Here is a 21087-nt window from a genome sequence, read left to right on the forward strand (position 1 = left end):
GAGGCTCGATCCACATCACCTGCAAAGAGCAAGCGTGAGGATCAAGCAATGCTGAAGTTTACTCTGTGGTACTTTCAGGAGACATCTTTTCTTGCAGGGATGTCCCAAGTTTTTCAACTTTTTTTTCCTTTCATTTCTTTCCCTTTCCATTATTCATCCACTTTACGCACACACTCTTTAGTATATTCCAGGTTCATTTATTGACTACTTAAAATCTCTCAATTTGGCTGATATAATGACAGTAGGAGAAATCACACATGGTCCTGGCTTTTATGAAATGCACTGTATAACAAGGAAGACAGCACAAAACACACAGTTCCTTTGGTGCTTTCTGAGTTACAGAGCATACTAAATATCATGCACTAGATCCTCACAACAGTGCCAATGGTAGAAACTACTTTCAGCCTCACACTGCAGATAAGAAAGCTACTCTAGTGAAGGTCTTCTAGGGTCTGAGCAACAGACTCAACCCTGGATGTAACCCTGTATAGTTTTACTGGACTTAAGCACCACACGTCACAAGTTGTCAGAGTTGGAAAGAGAAGGGGAAGATGTCTGAGTCTCTATGCACCTCTGATGAGGGACTGAAGTGAACAGATGGTCCTAGCTTTGTGTGTCCAGAAACTCATTTTTAATTTTTTATTACATTATAGTTGATTTACAATGTTTCTTCAGTTTTCGTTGAACAGCACCATCACACCCAGCTCTCTGTGCTGTACACTAGGGCCCCATGGCCCATCCGTCCTTTCTCTTGTTTTTGTCTTAATTGTAATCAATTGTTATTTCCCCAATACATTTTTTTAAAACTCAGTACTGTTCTTCTGGTATGAGAGCTCTTGGTCCATTAAGTCAACTGAACTTACCTGGGATGAGGGTAGCTGTGATTCATATAACCATTGACTTTATTAATGATTAATTTTCAGTGAATAATACAATCTGCCAGTGGGTGAGAGTCTCAGGTTTTTTCTGCTCAGGTTTTCCCTATCAGCAGAGTTACGGAACACCAAAGAGGGAAATTTTTGAGACTGCATTACAGAGAAGGATCTGTTTCTTTATGAAGGTAAGAAAAGTAATTTTTAAATAGTAGAGTGTAAGAGAACATACAATAAAAAGTAGCGGTCTCTTACTCTAAGTGTATACACCTCCATATTTAGTTTTACCTCTTGTGGTGGTTTTTATTACCTCTATGTCTCTAAAGACTATCTACTCGCTTATGTATCTATGTATCAGTTTAAGAATATCTTTCAGGTCTCCATTTCCAAAGATGAAGTTTTATCTCTTGCTCCTTTCCCCAATTTTTCAATGATGGTTTTAGCTCTTTGATTAGTTGCTTTCCTGCTTTTAAAAGGTATGCCTCAGTTTATATCCTATTCACTTCAGACTCCACTTATCTCCCTCACCCCTGCACCCTCCCAACATTTGAAAAGCTGCGCCTTGATCTGTGTATTGTTAACTCTGAAGACATACAAATTATGAGTAATAGCCATAGTTAAGTCTTCCAAGTAAATGCTGAAACTCAGCAAACATTTACATGAGTATAACTTTGTATTTTCCAATGCAGAGTCAAATGATGTGCCAGGGTTATGGTTCCCCCCCCTTTTTTTTGAGGGTTGCCATGCAGCACATGAAAGTTCCCAGGCCAGGGGTCTAATCTGAGCTTCAGCTGCCAGGCTACACCACAGCCACCAGGCTATTCCACAGCCACAGAAATGCATGATCCAAGTCATATCTGTGACCTACACCCCAGTTTGCACCAACGCCAGATCCTTAACCCACTGTGTGAGGCAAGGGATTGAACTTGCAGCCTCATGGAAACAAGTTGGGTTCTTAACCCACTGAGCCACAATGGGAACTCCCTACATTTACTCTTTAGTGGGACCAGTGTTTCACCCATCTAAAAGAGAATATTCCTAATATTCAGATAAATAATCAAAATTATCTTAAGAACCTCTCTCTCTCTCTCTCAATCATATATTAAGCAGGAGCTTAACAGATAAAGAAAAAACTTATGTTTTCCAGTGTCTGTTCTTTTGTCTTTATTTCTTCCTGTAGCCTTCTCCATGTCAGTGGATATAGCTCAAATGATATGCTCCTGTGATCCTATCCTTCATTCAAGGAGTGGCCACACACAGGCATCTGCACAGAGGCTTAGATGAAGGTGAAAGAGAAGAAATGGGAAGAATGATCGAATAAGTCCCTTCATGGGGAAAAGGTGAGAGAAAATTCTCTTCAAGAAGGAAAGAAAGTCAAAGACAATAGATTTACCTATTATGAGGATAAGACTATAATAATGTGAGTCCATTTGCTTTTAAGCAAAACAAAACAGTATGTTAAAGCCAGTTAAACACAAAAATAGTACTAAGCAGTGGTAGTGTCCTTGTTGGCTGACTTCTTCAGTACTCATCTCTGTGCCTTTGTTATTTTCCAGTATCTTAATACAATTCTCATCAGAGCATGAGCTCTGCAGATCCTGTTCAGACAACTTTGAGAGACCATGATGCTGGTACAGGAGAGGACAGAGAGGCCAGTCATTCCTTTAGAAGAAATATGAAGATACACACGTATATAGATTTGTGCACTGCAAAGAGGTAAACTATACTGAAATTAGGAAGAAAGAAACAAAAGGGAGAATCCCGGGGAACGAGACAGAAAACTCTCTCTGGTTTCCCAGTTCCCACCTGGTACGTCAGGGACATGCAGCATCGTGAGGAAGGGAGAGCACTATGCTGTCAAACCCAAATTGTGCTTATTCTTGTCTTTCTTCTCTGATGAAAGCACCAAGGGACATATGAGTCCTCAGTGTTTTATCCATAGCTAAATGTCATGAATATGCTCTACATAATGCCTCCTTGATCTAAATTCTATTTCTAGACTGTTCCCCTGTGTGGAGGAATCACAAAGGTTGAATCGGAGATGTATAGATCTGAATCTCTTTTGATCTGCCTCAAGACTATATCTTAAAAACTCTCACAAAATAAATTAGGTCCCCTGTCACACATTTCTTGCATCTGGCACTGTGCCCTGTATCTCCATACTCTCTCTGATTGCATGACTATATTCTCCAACTAAGCCTTCATATTTTCAGTCAAAAAAAAATACTGTTCTGTGTCATAATTGACATTTCCACCACCTCATTGCTTTCCTTGACTAATATTTGTACCTCATTCTATTCTGTAGCATTTTAGGTACCAATGTCACATTGTTTTTCTGCAAGAGGATGATAATTTCTTATTTTCTATCTGCTTTCTATTTACTACTATGGTACAATGTAAACATAATCCCACCTTTTCTCTGTATCTAATATCACACACTCAATTTAGAAAATCTGGGTAGAGCTGTGTTCCCTCTTCTCCCCCTTCTCAGAAAATTATGGATTCATTTTTTATCATCTTCCAAAGAAGCTTTTCTATAGAACAGCTCATCCCAATGAGGCAGGCTCACAAGTACTGCCTCCGGGATTCTACCAACCCCAGGAAGCTCCAATTTTGTTCAGGTGAAACATTAATTAGAATGGGCTGAGACCTTATACCTTCCTGCATCAACTGGGATTGTAGCTCAGGTGCCTGCTCCTTCTCCATCCTTATATCTAAATCTCACTGAGGCAAAAACTATAAAGTTTCTGAAAACAATTGTGTCTGTAGAGAAGTTCTACCCTTTGGGGGACACTGTTGCTTCACATAATGTCAACATTAAGGCAAGAGACAACCTTAAGGGCAACTCAGTTTCCATTACATCATCTCAAGAAGCCATCTTTCCTAATATATAGTTTCTGTAATTGTTGAGTGTTTGGTATTAATCCAAACATCTTAACATAGCTGAGTTCTTTGCAAAGCATGAGGCTTTATATTATAGCCATGGGACAACTCTGATGGCAACTATGTTTTCATTCTGCTCACCAGTGACTTTCTCATTTCCTGCCCTCACCCAATTGCATCCTTTTGCTAGATTTCATCTAGCTATTTTGTTTCTCTATTTTAGAACTATCATCTTCAGAATATCTGATTTAAACATGACAGCAGAAGATAGAGCACCATACTGAAAACTCAGATTATATGAAAATTGGAGAGATTCTTGGGAATGCAGACTCTTGTGACCAAGACCATGTAGTTGTTGGTCTGGGTAATTTAAAATTACACAAATATATTCTATCCTGGTTCAGTGACTTTTATCCTGACTCTTTGTTCTTGTAGTTGATGCATAGTTCTTCCTATTTTTAGAGTTCCTATAATATTGATTCTGATGGTATTTGCCAATTTTTTTGGTGTTTCAAGGGAGTAATGGCCCCTGGAGTTTCCTCCTCTGTCACATTTTGCTCCAAATGGCTCTATTGGCATTCACAATCTCCCAGTCTACATTGCTTGTCCTTCATTGGAACATGACCCACCCCCCACTGAGGTATGTAATTTCATTCAAGTCTTCACAAATTGACCTACAGATTCAATGCAATCTCTCTCAAAATCCCAGTGAACCATTTTGCAGAAATGGAAAAGAGAAAATCTAGTATTCATATGAAATTGCAAGGAACAATGAGTACTCAAAACAATCTTGGAAGAAAACCAAAGTTGGTGTGAACAAAGTTGAAAGACTCACCTGTCCCTATTTCAAAACTTATTGCAAAACTATAGCAATCAAAAGAATATGGTAGTTACAAAAGGAAAGATACATAAAATGATGGACTGTAATTCAGACCCCAGGCATAAACCCATTTATCTTTGTCAATCGATTCTTGACAAGGCGATGAAGAAGAGTGGGGAAGATAATCTCCTCAAAAAATGAGGTGTTGGAGAAATTGGATAGACCCAAATAGAGAGATAAAATTGAAACTCTATTTATACCAGACACAAAAAATAGCTCAAAATGGAGTAAAGACTTAAACATAAGACCCGACACCATAAAACTCCTAAAAGAAAACAAGAAGGAAACTCCATATTAATCTGGGCTATGATTTTCTGGATATGACAACAAAAGCACAAACAACAGAAGCAAAAATCAAATGACACTACATCAAACTGAAAAGCCTCTTCACACCAAAAGAAACAATGGAATGGCAACCTACAGAATGGGAGAAAATATTTGCAAACTGTGTATCTGAAAGGGGTTAATATCCAAAATATATAAAGAACTTACACAATTCAGTAATAAGAAGAACCAAAACATCTGATTGAAAAATGAAAAAAAAATAAATTTCCACTCCAAAAAAAAAAAAAAAAGAAAAATGAGATCTGAGTAGATACAAGAATCTAAAAGCAAATGGATGTGAGTACATGCATAATTGAATCAGTTAATTGCACAGCAGAAATTACCGCAACATTGTATATCAACCATACTTCAATATAACTTTTAAAAATGAAACAAAAAAGAAGATATCCAAATGTCTAAGAACATGCTCAACATCAATACTCATCAGGAAATGCAAATCTGAGCTGCAATAAAGGAGTGCCTTTGTGGCTCAGTGGGATAAGGATCTGGCATTGTTACTGACATGGCTCTTGTTACAGCTGTGGTGTGGGTTCAGCCTCTGGCCTGGGAATGTCCACGTGCTGTAGGTGTGGCCAAAAAAAAAAGGCAATGAAAGTAGCACTGCACACGTTAGAATCTATTATCAAAAAGACAAGTATTGGCAAAGATGTGGAGAAAAGGGAGCCCTTGGAGACTGATGGTGGAAATATAAATTGGCACTATGGAAAATAGTATGGAGGTTCTTAAAAAAATTAAAAATACAGCTGGCATAATATCCAGCAATGCCACTTCTAGGTATATATCCAAAGGAAATGAAAACAGGATATCTGCAAAAAGATATCTGCACTCCCATGTTTCTTACAGCATTATTCACAATAGCCAAGATTTGGAGACAACCTAAGTGTCCGTCAATGGATGAATGGATAGAGACTATGTGGTATATACCTACAATGGAATATTATTAGATCATGAAAAAGAAAGAAATCCTGCCCATTTATGAAAACATGGATGGACCTCCAGGGCATTAAGCTAAATGAGATAAGTCAGACAAAGACAATACTGTATCATCTCACTTACACTGGGAATCTAAAGAAACCAAACTTACAAAAACAGAGAATAGAATGGTGGTGGCCAGGAACTAGGGAATGGGGGAGGTGGAGAGATATCGCTTAAGGGTACAAACCTACAGTTAGATAAGTCTTGGAGATATGGCACAGCACAGTGATTATAGACAACAATACTGTATTATAAACTTCAAAGTTTCTGAGAGACTAGGTCTTAATTGTTACCATCACAAAAAAGAAATGATAATTATATGACATGATAGAGGATAACGCTATGCTGATAATCACATTGCAATATACAAATGTATCAAGTCAACACATTGAACTTCTGCAGTGTTATTGTCCATAACACGTCGATTAAAATGTTTTAATTGGCATTGTAAATCTCTCAAGAGCTAACAAAATAGAGCCCAATGTCCAGTTTCCAAAAAGCTAAACATAGGCAATTTTTCCCTCTACTGCTGAAATAGTTCCCTGTTCCTTGTTTCATACATCAAAGTATTTAGCTTGCATTTCCTCCATATATTTTACTTGAGAAATGTAAGTTAAAATTAATGTATATAAAATAGAATTCACAGGTATCAGAATAAGATGCTCACACTCTGAGAGGCCCATGGAAACTGCGGTTTGCATGAGGAATAGAAAAATCATGGCCCACATTTCACAGTCAATTCTGGGCATATATTTGCTCACTTAAAGAATAAGGCAGGAAATTACCATCTTTATTTACCTGAATTCTTCTCTTCCACTAACTCTCTGGAATATACCAATACACTCCCCAAAGGCAAGAACACCAAGTTCAAGGCTACTGCAATTAACTCCACTGTCTCTGCTTTAGTTCAGAATTTCACAATAGTATCAACAATTTTTTTTTTGTCTTTTTAGCTATCTCTTGGGCCGCTCCAGTGGCATATGGAGTTTCCCAGGCTAGGGGTTGAATCGGAGCTGCAGCCACCGGCCTACTCCAGAGCCACAGCAACACGGGATCCGAGCCAAGTCTGCAACCTACACCACAGCTCAGGGCAATGCCGGATCATTAACCCACTGAGCAAGCAACCCGCAACCTCATGGTTCCTAGTCGGATTCGTTAACCACTGCGCCACGACGGGAACTCCAGTATCGACATATTTCTTCAAAATATTGGAATTAAACAATCCAGGCCTAGTGACTCATTTTTATCCACTGTGATAAGTCAAGATAAATGGCCTGAGGGAATATTCCAGAGGCATGCTGATGAGGAAACCCCGGCATGAATTTGGAATGTTCACAGCTATCAGAGTACCATATCAACAAAAGCTGAATCTGGAGTTCCATAAATTGTCCAGGCCAACTGCCCCACTCAACTCCAAACGCAGACATACTCCTGTCTGCCCACCTCTTTCCTTACTTAACCAATATGGCATGAGGCAGGCTAATCAGGAGGCCACCTTCCCTCCCCTAAGCAGCCTTTGGAGTGCATGCTTGACATCCTTGTTGCGGAGGCTGTACACAAAAGGGTTGGCCAGAGGTGTGATGGCAGTGTACATCACGGCAGCAACCATATCCTGATCCTGGGAGTTCTGGGAAGGAGGCTGGAAGTAGACCCAGATGATGGTGCCATAGAAAAAGCCTACCATGGTGAGGTGGGACCCACAGGTGGAGACCGCACGGTGGCGACTAGCCGCTGAAGGCAAACGTAGGATGGTGGCCCCAATGCGGAGGTAGGAGAGTACAATGAGGGTACAGGGGCCCAGCATGAGGAAACCACCTTCCACGAATATGGTCAACTCATTGGGGCGGATGTCAGAGCAAGAGGCTCGCAGAAGTGGGCGGTGGTCACAAAAGAAGTGGGCGAGGTGAACATTGCCCTCAGCATCCCCAGCCCAGGAGAGAGGCCAGAGGAGCCCCACGTGCAGCATGGTGTGCACCACTGACACTGCACAGCTCAAGGCCAGTAAGCGGGCACAGAGCCTGCGATTCATCACTGAGTGGTAGTGCAGAGGGTCACAGATGGCCACATAGCGATCCAGAGCCATGACAGAAATAACAAGAGTATCTGTAACTCCAAATACATAGAAGAAGAAAAACTGGGCCAGGCAGCGGGCCGCGGGAAGGGCTGGGTCACGAGTGACCAAGTGGGCCAGCAGCTGGGGCAGGGTGACTGTGGACAACCCCATGTCTATCATGGAGAGCCCACGGAGCAAATAGTACATAGGTGAGTGGAGCCTGGAGTCCCAGGAGATGAGCAGCACTAGAATCACATTCCCTGTTATGGTGGTCAGGTAAACAGCCAGGAACAGGAGGAAGAGGACATTGTGGGGGACTCTAGATCTTGAGAACCCGAGAAGCAAGAAGACTGGAGAATGTGAGGCATTAGGGGCACAGCCCATGATGAGTGACAATGAGTCTGCCTGAAAGAGAATCTGATTTAAAAATCAAAAGCAAGTCATGGGTCATAGCAATGAGAGGTTAAAGACTCTAGTTAATTTTTTTTTTATGTTTGTCAAGCTTCCTAGAACTTAAATTCAACTGACCATTATGGCACTTCCTCCAAGTCTATGACTTTACTCTGTTCATTTGTTCTAGAACTGTCTCCTTTATTTCCTCTTTTTCATCAACTCTAATGGGTTCTTTTATGTAATCCTTATACCCTGATAAAGTCCCCCACACAGTTGTAAACCCTTCCTTCAATATGGTCTTTTCACCCAACTACTGTTTATCTCCAAAGGCAAACTTCTTTAAAAAAATTCCTGCACTCACCGTCTTTAACTTCTCATCTTCTACTCACAGTCCATCTCATGGTGGTTCTCATTATTTCTTCCATCTGAACCTGTAGTGAATATGATATTCCATTTAATACATAATATGGACGGAAATAGTTCTTTATAGGTAGTTAGGTTTTACAGTGTAATTGCTTCTGGTTGTCATGAAATAACTTATTTTTCCTTTTTATTTGATTCAGTTGGCTAAGAGCATCATCATCCATCTGACTGGATGGGGGAATCTCCCCTTCACTTCCCATACTCAATCACCCCTTGACTTGTTTTTCCTTATATCCATCCTTTGCTCTCAGACCTCTATTGAAATTTCAGCATCTCTGGCCAGTTCTACTTTCATAGTCTAATTACTAGTTTCTTTACTTATCCCACCTGGTAGAACTTTTACACATATATGTCAGAATAAAATTTCCAAATTCCTTCAGAATGAAATCCAAATAGTTGGAACTGGCTTGAAAGCAATTTTCATTGTCAGTACTTTACAGTTTTTATTTGGTTTTCTGAGCATGCTAAGCTCTCATATTTCTGTAGAACTTCTCATGCTATTTTTTTAACTTTACCTTCCTGAAATAGGAGGTCTAAATAATACTCTCTCACTCAACATGGAAAGAAATTTAGAAAAATACAATAATCATCCTTTTAAGTTCAAAACTGAGCTTTCAAGAATGTTAGAGAAATACAAGTGTTGATAATCAAGGAGTGATATGAAAAACTAACATCTAAAGCATCTGTGATGGTGGTGGTGGTAACAGGTAAGTGGGAGAGGACATGGCATCAGTCTTCAGAGCCCAGAGACTTAAGTGTTACCCCCCATATGGGATAGGACTTGAGTGTTTAATAGGCTTGCGTGAGACAAGAGGTAGACACCACCGCATAAATTTAGAACAGTCAAAAGGCTAAACTTTCGGTGAGTAGGCATACACAAATAGGAAAGTACATGTAGATATAAATACGGGTATAGAGGACTTCCTGCTGTGGCACAATGGATTAGTGGGATCTCTGCAACACCCAGATGCAGGTTCAATCCCCAGCCCAGCATGGTTAAAGGGTCTAGTGTTGCCAAAGCTATGGTGTAGGTCACCACTGCAGTTCAGATCTGATTCCTGGACTGGGAATGCCATATGATGTGGGACACCCAAAAAAGAAAGAAGAAAAAAATGGATAGATAGATAGACAGAGGCAGATAGACAGATATAGATACAGACATAGATATCTAAATATAGATTATATAGATACAGATATGTACATAGATATCCCCTTCACTATGGGAAACCCAAAGTATTTCTCAACCTGTGCTACATGTAGCTAGAGCTATCTACCTGTGGAACTATCTCCCACGGGACTGCATTATGGGTCTGTACAGCACATGGAGTGGATAAAGCTGATGTACCCGACACAAACACTCCTAAAATACGCAAATTGATGGGCTAACATAAAAACCATTCTCAGACTGGTATTATTAACCACTATCCCCTACATTCCTGACATATTTTTTTCAATCTCCATCATATTGTAAAATTATTAATTTCATCTTCCATCTCTCAGTGATTATGTCTTTTCTATTTATATTTTTTCTCTTCTTCTCCCAAGACCTTCACCATAAAGGGGCCTCAAGAGTAAAACTGAAGAATGTATCTAATCCTAGGATCCCATTGGCCAACTTAATACTGAGTCCTCAGAAATGCACATCTTGGGGTTACCGTCATGGCTCAGCAATAATGAACCCAACTATTATCCAAGAGGATGTAGTTTTGATACCTGGCCTCGCTCAGTAGGTTGAGGATCTAGCACTGCCATGAGCTCTGCTGTAGGTCACAGAAACGTCTTGGATCCCATGTTGCTGTGGCTGTGGTGTAGGCCTGTGGCTAGAGCTCTGATTCGACCCCTACCCTGAGAACTTCCATATGCTGCAGGTGTGGCTCTAAAAGGACAAAATATAAACTAAATAAAATTTAAAAAATAAATGCACACATAGCTGCCTCACTTCTCAAGTAAAGGGCTGTAGGGTCCATGCTATCATTCTGGTAAAAAAAAAATGTACATAATGAAACAGAGTATATAGGGAGGGTATATAATATAGATGAGGAGCTCAAGGAGAATGATTAAGACAGAAAAGAAAAAGAGACAGAAGGACCATCAAAAGAAAAGCACAGAAGGGGTGGAGTATGAAGAAGAGGACAAAATGTGGATCTAATTATTACAAATCATTCACACTGGGTATTTTTCATAATTCCTAAAAGCAATTGGAATGACTGTTTTTCTCACAAAGCAAACTTTTTATTTTAATAATGATGAGCAACTGTAATCTCTGCCTCTGGAAATACCTGAGAGCAGGGTGAACAAAAAGAATGTGATTTTTAAAAATTAGTCTTATTCTTACATACCTGAATTTGCCCACTGTTCTCAGGAAATAATTTGGGCTAGATTGAGGACAAAAGGTAATCACATGATCCAAAAGAGGATTCATTTTTCATCCATTTGTTGATTAATTTATCTGTTCTACAAATAGTGATTTCTTGCTTGTGATGGGACATTAAAAAACAAACAACACAATGAGGAAAGAAAAATCAGCATTGGATGAAAATCACTGTGGTAAGTAATACAATGAATACAAGCAAAAGGGCTTGTGGAATTATTTGGCACAGGTCTTATGTGCTTAGGTGAGGTTGGGGACAGGCTGAGGTTATGAAGAGTTTCCTAAGAAGTAAGAAGATCAAAGAAATGTGTACCCATTAAAAAATATCCTAGTTGATGCCAAAACTGCCTTCCCTTTTACTCGGAGGACAGCTGGCATTCTGAATGAGTTATATGAGTGTGATATAACTGTGTATGCGTGTGTCTATGTATGTGTGTGTATACTGATTATAACCTTCATGTATATGATGAAAATTAAGAAATTACTGAAAAACAGAATTTACTGTCAAATAGGGAGTTTCTTCTAAACTCCCATCCCTTACATTCTACATTCCTTTCTTTAATTTTTAAATAAAATATAGTTGATTTACAATTTTCTACCACTTTCTGCTGTACAATGTAGTTCTTTATTTATAAAAATATTGATGTAGTTTCTAAGAGATGACCAAATGGAACAATGTAATGCATGACACAGAAATCGAGACGCAATGGAGAAAAGAATAAATGGGTAGAGAAAACAAAGAATACAAAGTAGTGGGAAAGAGACAGAATGGAAATGAAGGATGGAAAGAGACTCATATAGTGAATGGATGAATGGAGAGAAAATAAGCAAATAAGGGGAGGAACTTTGGAAATGAGAGGAGAAAGAAGCATACTTGAGGATGGGAAATTTTTAATGTTTGGGGTTGAATCAGTGAGCAGAAATAAGGATTTGGAGGAGACAGGTGTGTGGATGCTGATGAAGAGAAAGGTGGAAATGTGGAAGGAGCAGAAGGAGAGCAGAATGGAGAAGGGGGTAATGGAATGGTTTAAATGAAAGAGAAGGGTAGGCAGATGTGAGAAATGGGGCATCAGCATGGGAACAGAAAGGCGGGCTAGTGGAAGAGACTCTCAGGGTGAGGAGAGAGAGGGGCATGGCTGTGTGGACAAAAAGGAGAACCAGAGTGAGAGATCTGTTCTTGATAGAGGTAAGAATTGGTCAAGGGTAGTTTCCCCACCCACACCCTCATTTGGCAAGAAAGGACTTCTCTGACTCTGGACTTTGTGGCTCCAGGCTTCTATCAGTCTTCAGGGGTCTGGCGATGGTGTTGAAGGAAGAGTGCATGAAGCTGGAAGTCAGGACTAGGGAGGTGAGGTGAGATTTAGAGATTGTGGGGCCCCTGAGACCTTTCCCCTAGAGCCACCTGGGGAAAGTAGGTACAAAGCCTGCCATTGCAGAGAGCGAGAAAGTATGGACACAGTCTCAAGGGAAAATTAAGAGCACTTCAAATCCCTGGCAATAACTTCATGCCATGGATCCTGATGGGATGGGAGACTACTTAATCAAAGCCTAAGCATCACACATGGCAGACATTTGTGTCTCATTATCCAAATCACTCTCTCAGTCATCACATTATTTTCTTCTTGAGATGTTATACACATGATGTAATGACCTAAAAGTGTAGCTCTGGAGCCAAATAAAAGTAAATACAATTCTGAGATCTACCACTTTTATATTCTGTCAATTTGGCAATTATTTAACACCTCTGAGTTCTCATCAACTTATGTGTAAAGTGATAATAACACCGAATTTTAAAATGAAAAATGATGGCTATAAGGATGAGAGTATTATATATAAACTTCTGATTATAAGCACTTCCATGTAGTAAAAGGCTCAAATCATAATTGTTCTTGTTGCTGCCACCATTTGTGCTACAATCACTGTAGGTGTGATTTCACCAAAGTGAATTCAGATTTTTCAGAAGCTTGTAGAATGCACTTTATTTATTTATTTTAAAATTCAATGAATTTTAGGATGCACTTTTTTTTTTTTTTTTTTTTTTTTTTTTGGTCTTTTTAAGGCCACGCGGGCAGCATATGGAAGTTTCCAGGCTAGGGGTTGAATCCAAGCTGCAGCTGTCAAAGTACACCACAGCCACAGCAACTTGGGATCTGAGCTGCATCTGTGACCTGCACCACAGCTCACAGTAATGCCAGATCCTTAACCCACTGAGTGAGGCCTGGGATGGAACCTGCATCCTCATGGATACAGTTTGGGTTTGTTACCGCTGCGCCAGGATGCACTTTAAAGCGTCCAGTTCCTTTATGTGTTTTGGAGGGAAGGGGCTTGTGATTAATTCACCTCTGTGTCCAGGGCCTAGCATGGTGCCTGGCACAAAGCAAGCACTTAGGAAAGACTGGCTGGATAAATGACTGAGCGACAATTCTTCTCTCTTAGTTCCCTACCAATGAAATATCCTATTTTGCCTGCCATTCTCCAACAGAGTGTTGACCAAAAGTGAATATTTATTTATATTTAAAGAAAAATGGAAACAATTAGAAGAATTTTGATTTCTTTAGTTCATTTTTTAAATTAAAATTTCCAATATTAATTTATTCCATTCAAGCATCAAACAACAAATTCTATGTTGAAATTAAATTGCTTTTCAATATCTCTCCTAAATAAAGATAAATTCAGATACTATTTTCTACTTAGTGATTTCAGAAATAAATAGATTGACAACTATTCAATTGTGGATTTATGTAACAGTGCAACTCACACCTGCCTTCTACTAATAGTTGTCAATTGCCATTCATTAAAATTGGTTTTATATGATTGATTTCTAGAAAAGCTTCGACTAAGCATCTAGTTTTATTATATGAAAGAAGGAAATAAATATTTGAAATTATTAATATCATTTTGTCATATAAGAATCTCTATCTGCATTTATAGCACTAGCAAAGTTAAAAACCAAGGATAGATTAAGTTCAGAACTGGACTTGAATTTAAAATCTTCACAGTAATGCCCCCCTATTGATTTCATTTCACTTAAACAACACACCATATGTCTTTTTTAATACAAAATATTTTTTACATTACTGGAATTTTATTTGTTTTATTTTATTTTCTTGGCTGCACCTGCAGCATGCAGAAATTCCTAGGCCAGGGATAGAATTCTCCTCACAACAGAGATATCACCAGGTCCTTACCACACTTGAGCTACAAAGGAACTCCTCATATGTCTTTTAATCATTGTTCTTACTTGAAATGTGCGTACAATACTTGGCTTGAGTTTAATTTGTATATAGATTTTTAAAGTTTTAGAGTAGAAATAGTATATTAGTAAATTTATTAAGGCTTACAATTTTTCTGTTTATGCTTATAATACTAACTGGTATAACCCTGAGTCCCATGGGATTTTTTTTTTTCATTTTAAAGGAATCTGTAGATCATCTACATTTGAATAATTACTGTTGTAGAAGATTTACCAAAAGGCAATCCAAATGTGACTCTGAGTTCTCATCATGGCTTAGTGGAAATGAATCTGACTAGCATCCATGAGGATGCAACTTCAATTCATGCCTCACTCAGTGGGTTGAGGATCTGGCATTGCCATGAGCTCTAGTGTAGGTTGCAGATGCAGCTCGGATCCTGGCATTGCTGTTGTTGTCCTGTAGGTTGGAGGCTACAGCTCTGATTTGACCTCTACCCTGGGAACCTCCATATGCTGTGGGTTTGGCCCTAAAAAGAAAGGAAAAAAAAAAAGACTCAATATATTAATGTACATGTCTTAAATCCCTGGGGATTGGAACAATGTAGGGAAATAATTTACAACTCTTCTTTCCTCAAGTTATAGATTATGAGAGGCAGCCATTGTGATCACCATGCAGAAGTCAAAAACTTTTGCTCCAAGCTGAAAGTGTCGGTTACAGGAGGCTGTAGTTTTCACAAACTTGGCCTCAGTTTGAAACCCAGTACTCCTGTGGTCAAAGCAGACAGACAGAGGCTCAGACCAGCTAGAGGAGGACTGGGCATTGGGTCTGCAAAGGATGGGTGCTGGAGAAGAATTGGCTGATGACATGTAATTTGACCAAGAGGAAAACATTTCCCAGCGATAGAAAAGATTCTGAGTTGGATAAGGGGGTAGTGATGATAAAATACTAATTAATATATCATGTTGGGTGCTGACTATGTGATAGACCCCATGCCAGGTATTACCTGCTTTGTTCATTTCATGCTCGCAGTGGCACTTTGGGGTTAGTACTGCGACAGGCACTATAGCTTAGTGTTTAGGCTGATGACTGAAGTTGCAACCCCACCTCTAACCCTTACCAACTATGTGATCTTGGGAAAAAGTAAGTTTTCTCCTCGGTAAATTGGGGTAATAACTGTTCATGCTTCATGAATTTGTTGATGAGTAATAAATGGGATGTAAAATACTAAAAACAAGGAAACAGCACACAGGAATAGCTATTCTGTTGAAATACTTCGAAAGTAGCTAATTGAGGTTCTCCACTGTGTTAATTTAACAAAGATTCAAAATTGGACTTTGATTTAAAATCCCCACTATTTTGGCCTTAATTTAATTTGTATCTTTATTAAAGTTTTAAAGTCATTTACTAGTAAATATACTAATAAATGCATTATTGGTAAATAATAATTTTGTTATTATTTGCTACAAAAATAAATGCTTTTTTAAAAATATTTTAACAAAGATTCAGTTCTTAGTATGTCTGAAACCAAACCTGTTCTTAACCACCAACTGTAACCCTCTCCAATGTCTGAGCTTTTTCTCTAGAGCTCCAAGATAAGTAGCATTATGTTCTGCCTCCCAGGTTGTCAATGGCAAAATTTTTACCAAATATGTTACCATAATATATAATGCCATATTTTAGTCATCAATAAGTGTTTCCTTTCCTCCTTTGCCCTGCCCTTAAGCCTCACTGTTTAGGTTTTGGTTGTAAGAAATACTCCCATCCTAGACACAAATTCTACATCAGTAAAGATAGACTAGATCATTCTTCATTAAGAAACAGACCCAAAATATCAATGAATTAAAGCTGTCAAGTCACCCTGTCAATTCACAGAGGGTTGATAGAGGGGCTCCACTTTGCACTACCCTTTATTGGACACATGGTCTGATGATGCCTCCACCACATAGCACATTGCTGTTTACGAGGACAGGAAAGGAGGTATAGCAAATTGCACCCTAGATCTTAAATGCCCTCTCGTAAGTGAAACACAGAACTTCTATTTTAACATCTTTGCCCAAGTAAGTCTCACAGCTACATATAATTTCAAAGGAATGGAGAAATACAATCTTCCCTGTGCCTGGAAAGAGAGAGAATGGAAATGTTTGTGAACAGCCCCCCTCAAAATCTCCCACATTTATTAGTTAAGAGTTTGGTACTGTGGGAATTTCCACCATGGCTCAGTGGTAATGAACCCAGGTAGTACCCATGAGGATGCCAGTGCAATCCCTTGCCTTGCTCAGTGGGTTAAGGATCCCACATTGCCCTGAGCCATGGTGTAAGTCACAGACATGGCTTGGATCTGGCATTGCTGTGGCTGTGGTGTAGACCAGCAATGTCTCCAATTCACCTCCTAGCCCCAGAATTTCCACATGCCACAGGTGCAACCCTAAAAGTGAAAAAAAAAAAGGAATTTGGTACTGGTTAATGTATAGCGAGATGCAAAAATTCAAAAAGAAGAAAGTCCAAATACAGTCACAAATGAATGTGAGAATTCAGCATATAGTAAATGTGCGTTTCAAATTGATTAGGGAAAGATGAATTATATGAGGAGTGATGTTTTCACATCTCAATTCATTTTTAAAAGTCAAGCTCAACCTCACCCATGAAACCAAAATAAATTTTGCAGATCATAGATTAACATGTAAAAAATGTGAAATCATAACAGCCTTAAAATACAAATGATTTTAAATAAGTTTGAGGGCATATAGATTTGATAAGCACAAAGACAAATTCAGAAGAAAACTTCAAAATTAACTTCATGTTCATTACATAAAAATGTAATGTTTCCTTATGGCAAAAAAAAATATACCTTTAGTAAATGAGAAAAAATAAACAGGAAAATATTTGTGAGTGCATATGTCAAACAAAAGGCTATTTTTCCTATATAACTGCTAAGTACAAGATTTACAATCTAATAAAACAAGGGCAAAGGATATAAGAAGATAGTCCACAATAAAGAAAATAAAAATGATTTTTAGGTAATTAAAATACATTTAAAATATGTACAGTGATGAGATGTTTTAGAATATGATATCAAAAAACACCAAAAAACATGAGAGGTGTTTTTTAATTTCCTTCTTGACTTCCTCACTGACCCACTTTTTTTTAGTAGCATGTTGTTTGGTCTCCATGTAGTAGGTTTTTTCTCACTTCTTTTCCTGTGCTTGATGACTAGTTTCATGCTATTGATGTCAGAGAAGATATTTGAAATAATTGCTATACTCTTAAATTTGTTGAGGTTAGCTTTGTGCCCCAATATGTGATCAATTCTTGAGAATGATCCATGTGCACTTGAGAAGAAGGTATAGTATGATTTTTTTGGATGTAATGTCCTGAAAATGTCAATTAAGTCTAACTTTTATATTGTTTCCTATAGGATCTCTGTTGCCTTATTGATTTTTGTCTAGAGGATCTGTGCATTGATGTGAGTGGGGTGTTACAATTACCGACTATGATTGTATTCCCATTAATTTCTCTTTTTATGTCAGTTACTATTTGTTGTAGGTATATGGGTGCTCCTATAACAGGTGCATGTATGTTGATGATTGTAATATCCTTTTCTTCTATGGATCCTTTAACCATTAAATAGTGTCTTTCTTTGTCTTTCTTTATGGCCTTTGTTTTAAAGTTTATTTTGTCTGATATGAATATTGCAACTTCTGCATTCCTGTCTGAATCATTGGCATGAAACATCTTTTCCCTTCCACCCACTTTCAATCTATAAGTGTCCTTTGCCCTAAGGTGAGTCTCTTGTAAGCAGAAGATTGAAGGTTTTTTTGCTTTTTTATCTAATCTGCCACTCCAAGTCTTTTGATTTGCACATTTGGTCCACTGATATTTAAGGTGATTGTTGATAGATATGTATTTATTGACATTGTAAACCTCGTTTGCCAATTGATTCTGTTTCTTTTCATTTATCTTTTTTGGTTGGATGATTTCCATTTATTTTATGATTGAATACTTTTCAGTTGTTGTGAATGTAATGTTTGGTTTTGATTTGCGGTTGCCCTGTTTTTTAAGTATTTTAACCCCTTCCTATATCTGCTTGCTTTAGCCTGATAATGATATAGGTTCAATCACATCCTTTAAAAAAATGAAAAAGAATCTAATTTTTCTTACTTCCCTTGCCCACATTGTATGAATTTTATGTCTTTTTTTTTTCTTTTTCTTTTAACATCTTCAAGGTTAGATAAGTACGCTGGCTTATTTGAGTGACTGCTTTCCAACTGTGGTTTCCACCATCCTAGATTTTTCTCTCTCTTTTTGTTTTAAATTTACAGAAGACCTTTCAGTATTTCTTTTAGAATGCGATTTGTATTGCTATACTCTTTTAGTTTTTATTTTTTTTTTGGAAAAGTCTTTATTTCCCCTTATATTTTAAATGATATTCTTGCAGGATAGAGTATTCTAGATTGCAATTTTTTTTTCTTTTAGCACATGAAATATAGCTTGCCACTCCCTCCTGGCCTATAGTGTTTCTGTAGAGATATCAGTTGCTCAATATGTATGGGATGCTGCAAAAACAGTGCTCAGAGGGAAATTCATAGCAATACAGGCCTTCCTCCAAAAAGAAGAAAAATCTCAATTCAACAACGTAATACACTACCTAAATTAATTAGAAAAAGAAGAACAATCAAAACCTAAAGTCAGCAGAAGGAAGGAAACCATAAATATCAAAGAGGAAATCAATAAAATAGAGATTCAAAAAACAATAGACAAAAGCAATCAAACTAAGAGATGGTTCTTTGAAAAGGTAAACAAAATTGTCAAACCTCTGGCTAGATTCAGCTAGAAAAGGAGAGAAAAAACCCAAATAAACAAAATTAGAAATGAAAAAGGAGAAGTCAAAATGGATACTACAGAAATACAAAAAAATAAAAATAAAAACAAAAAACATGAGAAAATACTATCAACAATTATATGCCAAAAAATTGGACAATCTAGAAGAAATGGACATCTTTCTAGAGACCTACAGCCTGCCAAAACTGAATCAAGAATAGACCAAATGAACTGAACAATCACTAGAAATGACATTGAATACTTCATAAAAACACTCCCTACAAATAAAAGTCCAAGACCAGATGGCTTCACAGGAGAATTCTACCAGACATGCAAAGAAAAATAAAAGACATAAAAGGAATCCAAATTGAAAATGAAGAATTAAAACTATCACTATTTGCAGATGACATGATACTATACCTAGAGAATCCTAAAGACTCTACCAGAAAACTGGTAGAGCTCATATATGAGTTCAGCAAAGTCACAGGATACAAAATTAATACACAAAAATTTATGGTATTTCTATACATTAACAATGAAAGATCAGAAAGAGAAATTAGGGAAGCAATCCCATTTACCATCACATCCAAAAGAATAAAATACCTAGGAGTAAACCTACCTAAAGAGACAAAAGACCTGTACTGTGAAAACTATAAGCCACTGATGAAAGAAATCAAAGATGACACAAATAGATGGAAAGACATACCATGCTTGTGGATTGGAAGAGTCAATATTATCAAAATGACTATACTACCTAAGGTAATCTACAGATTCAATGAAATCCCTATCAAGTTACCAAGGACACTTTTCACAGAACTCAATCAAAATATTGTAAAGTTTGTTTGGAAGCACAAAAGACCCAGAATAGCCAAAGACATCCTGAAAAAGAAAAATGGAGCTGGAGGAATCAGGCTCCTGGACTTCAGACGATACTACAAAGCAACAATAATCAAAACCATGTGGTACTGGCACAAAAACAGAAATATTGATCAGTGGAACAGGAGAGAAAGCCCAGAATTAAACCCACGCACCTACAGCCAACTCATCTATGACAAAGGAGGCAAGAGTATACAATGGAGAAAAGACAGCTTGTTCAATAAGTGATGCTGGGAAAACTGGACAGCTACATGGTAAAGAATGAAATGAGAACACTCCCTCACACCATACACAAAATAAACTCCAAATGGATTAAAGACATAGATATAAGACAAGACACTATAAAACTCTTAGAGGAAAACATAGGCCAAAAACTCTCCAACATAAATGACAGCAACATCTTCTCAGATCCACGTCTTAGAGTAATGATGGTAAAAACAAAAATAAACAAATGGGACCTAGTCAAACTTCAAAGGTTCTGCACAGCAAAGGAAACCCTAAACAAAATGAAAAGACAACCCACAGAATGGGAGGAAATATTTGCAAATGAATCAGCTGACAAGGGATTAATCTCCAAAATTTATAAACAACTTCTGCAGCTACATAGCAAAAAAAAAAAAAACATCAAAAGTGCGGAGAACATCTAAACAGGCAGTTCTCCAAAGAAGACATAAAGATGGCCAAAAAACACATGAAAAGTTGTTCGACATCACTCATTATTAGAAAAATGCAAATCAAAACCACTAGACTACCACCTTACACCAGCCAGAATGGCCATCATCAAAAGTTTTCAAACAACAAGTGCTGGAGAGGGTGTGGAGAAAAAGAACCCTAGTACACTGTTGGTAGGATTGTAAGTTGGTGCAACCACTGTGGAAAACAGTATGGATATGCCTCAGAAAACTAAAACTAGAACTACAATTTGAACCAGCGATCCCACTCCTGGGCATCTATGCAGAAAAAACCACGACTCACAAAAACACATGTACTCTGATGTTCATTGC

General features: G+C 38.0%; 1 protein-coding gene across 1 annotated transcript in view; it reads right to left on the reverse strand.

Moving 5' to 3' along the window:
• Nucleotides 1-7139: 7139 nt before the first annotated feature.
• LOC110258970 (olfactory receptor 1B1) overlaps nucleotides 7140-21087 on the reverse strand; it is a 122218-nt gene continuing 108270 nt past the window's right edge. The window contains exon 2 of the mRNA XM_021082258.1: nucleotides 7140-8832. Coding sequence (XP_020937917.1) covers nucleotides 7439-8392 — 954 coding nt within the window. The 5' untranslated portion in view covers nucleotides 8393-8832 and the 3' untranslated portion in view covers nucleotides 7140-7438. The remainder of the gene's footprint in view (nucleotides 8833-21087) is intronic.

Source organism: Sus scrofa, unplaced genomic scaffold, assembly GCF_000003025.6.
Source record: "Sus scrofa isolate TJ Tabasco breed Duroc unplaced genomic scaffold, Sscrofa11.1 Contig59, whole genome shotgun sequence".
NCBI lineage: Eukaryota > Metazoa > Chordata > Mammalia > Artiodactyla > Suidae > Sus > Sus scrofa.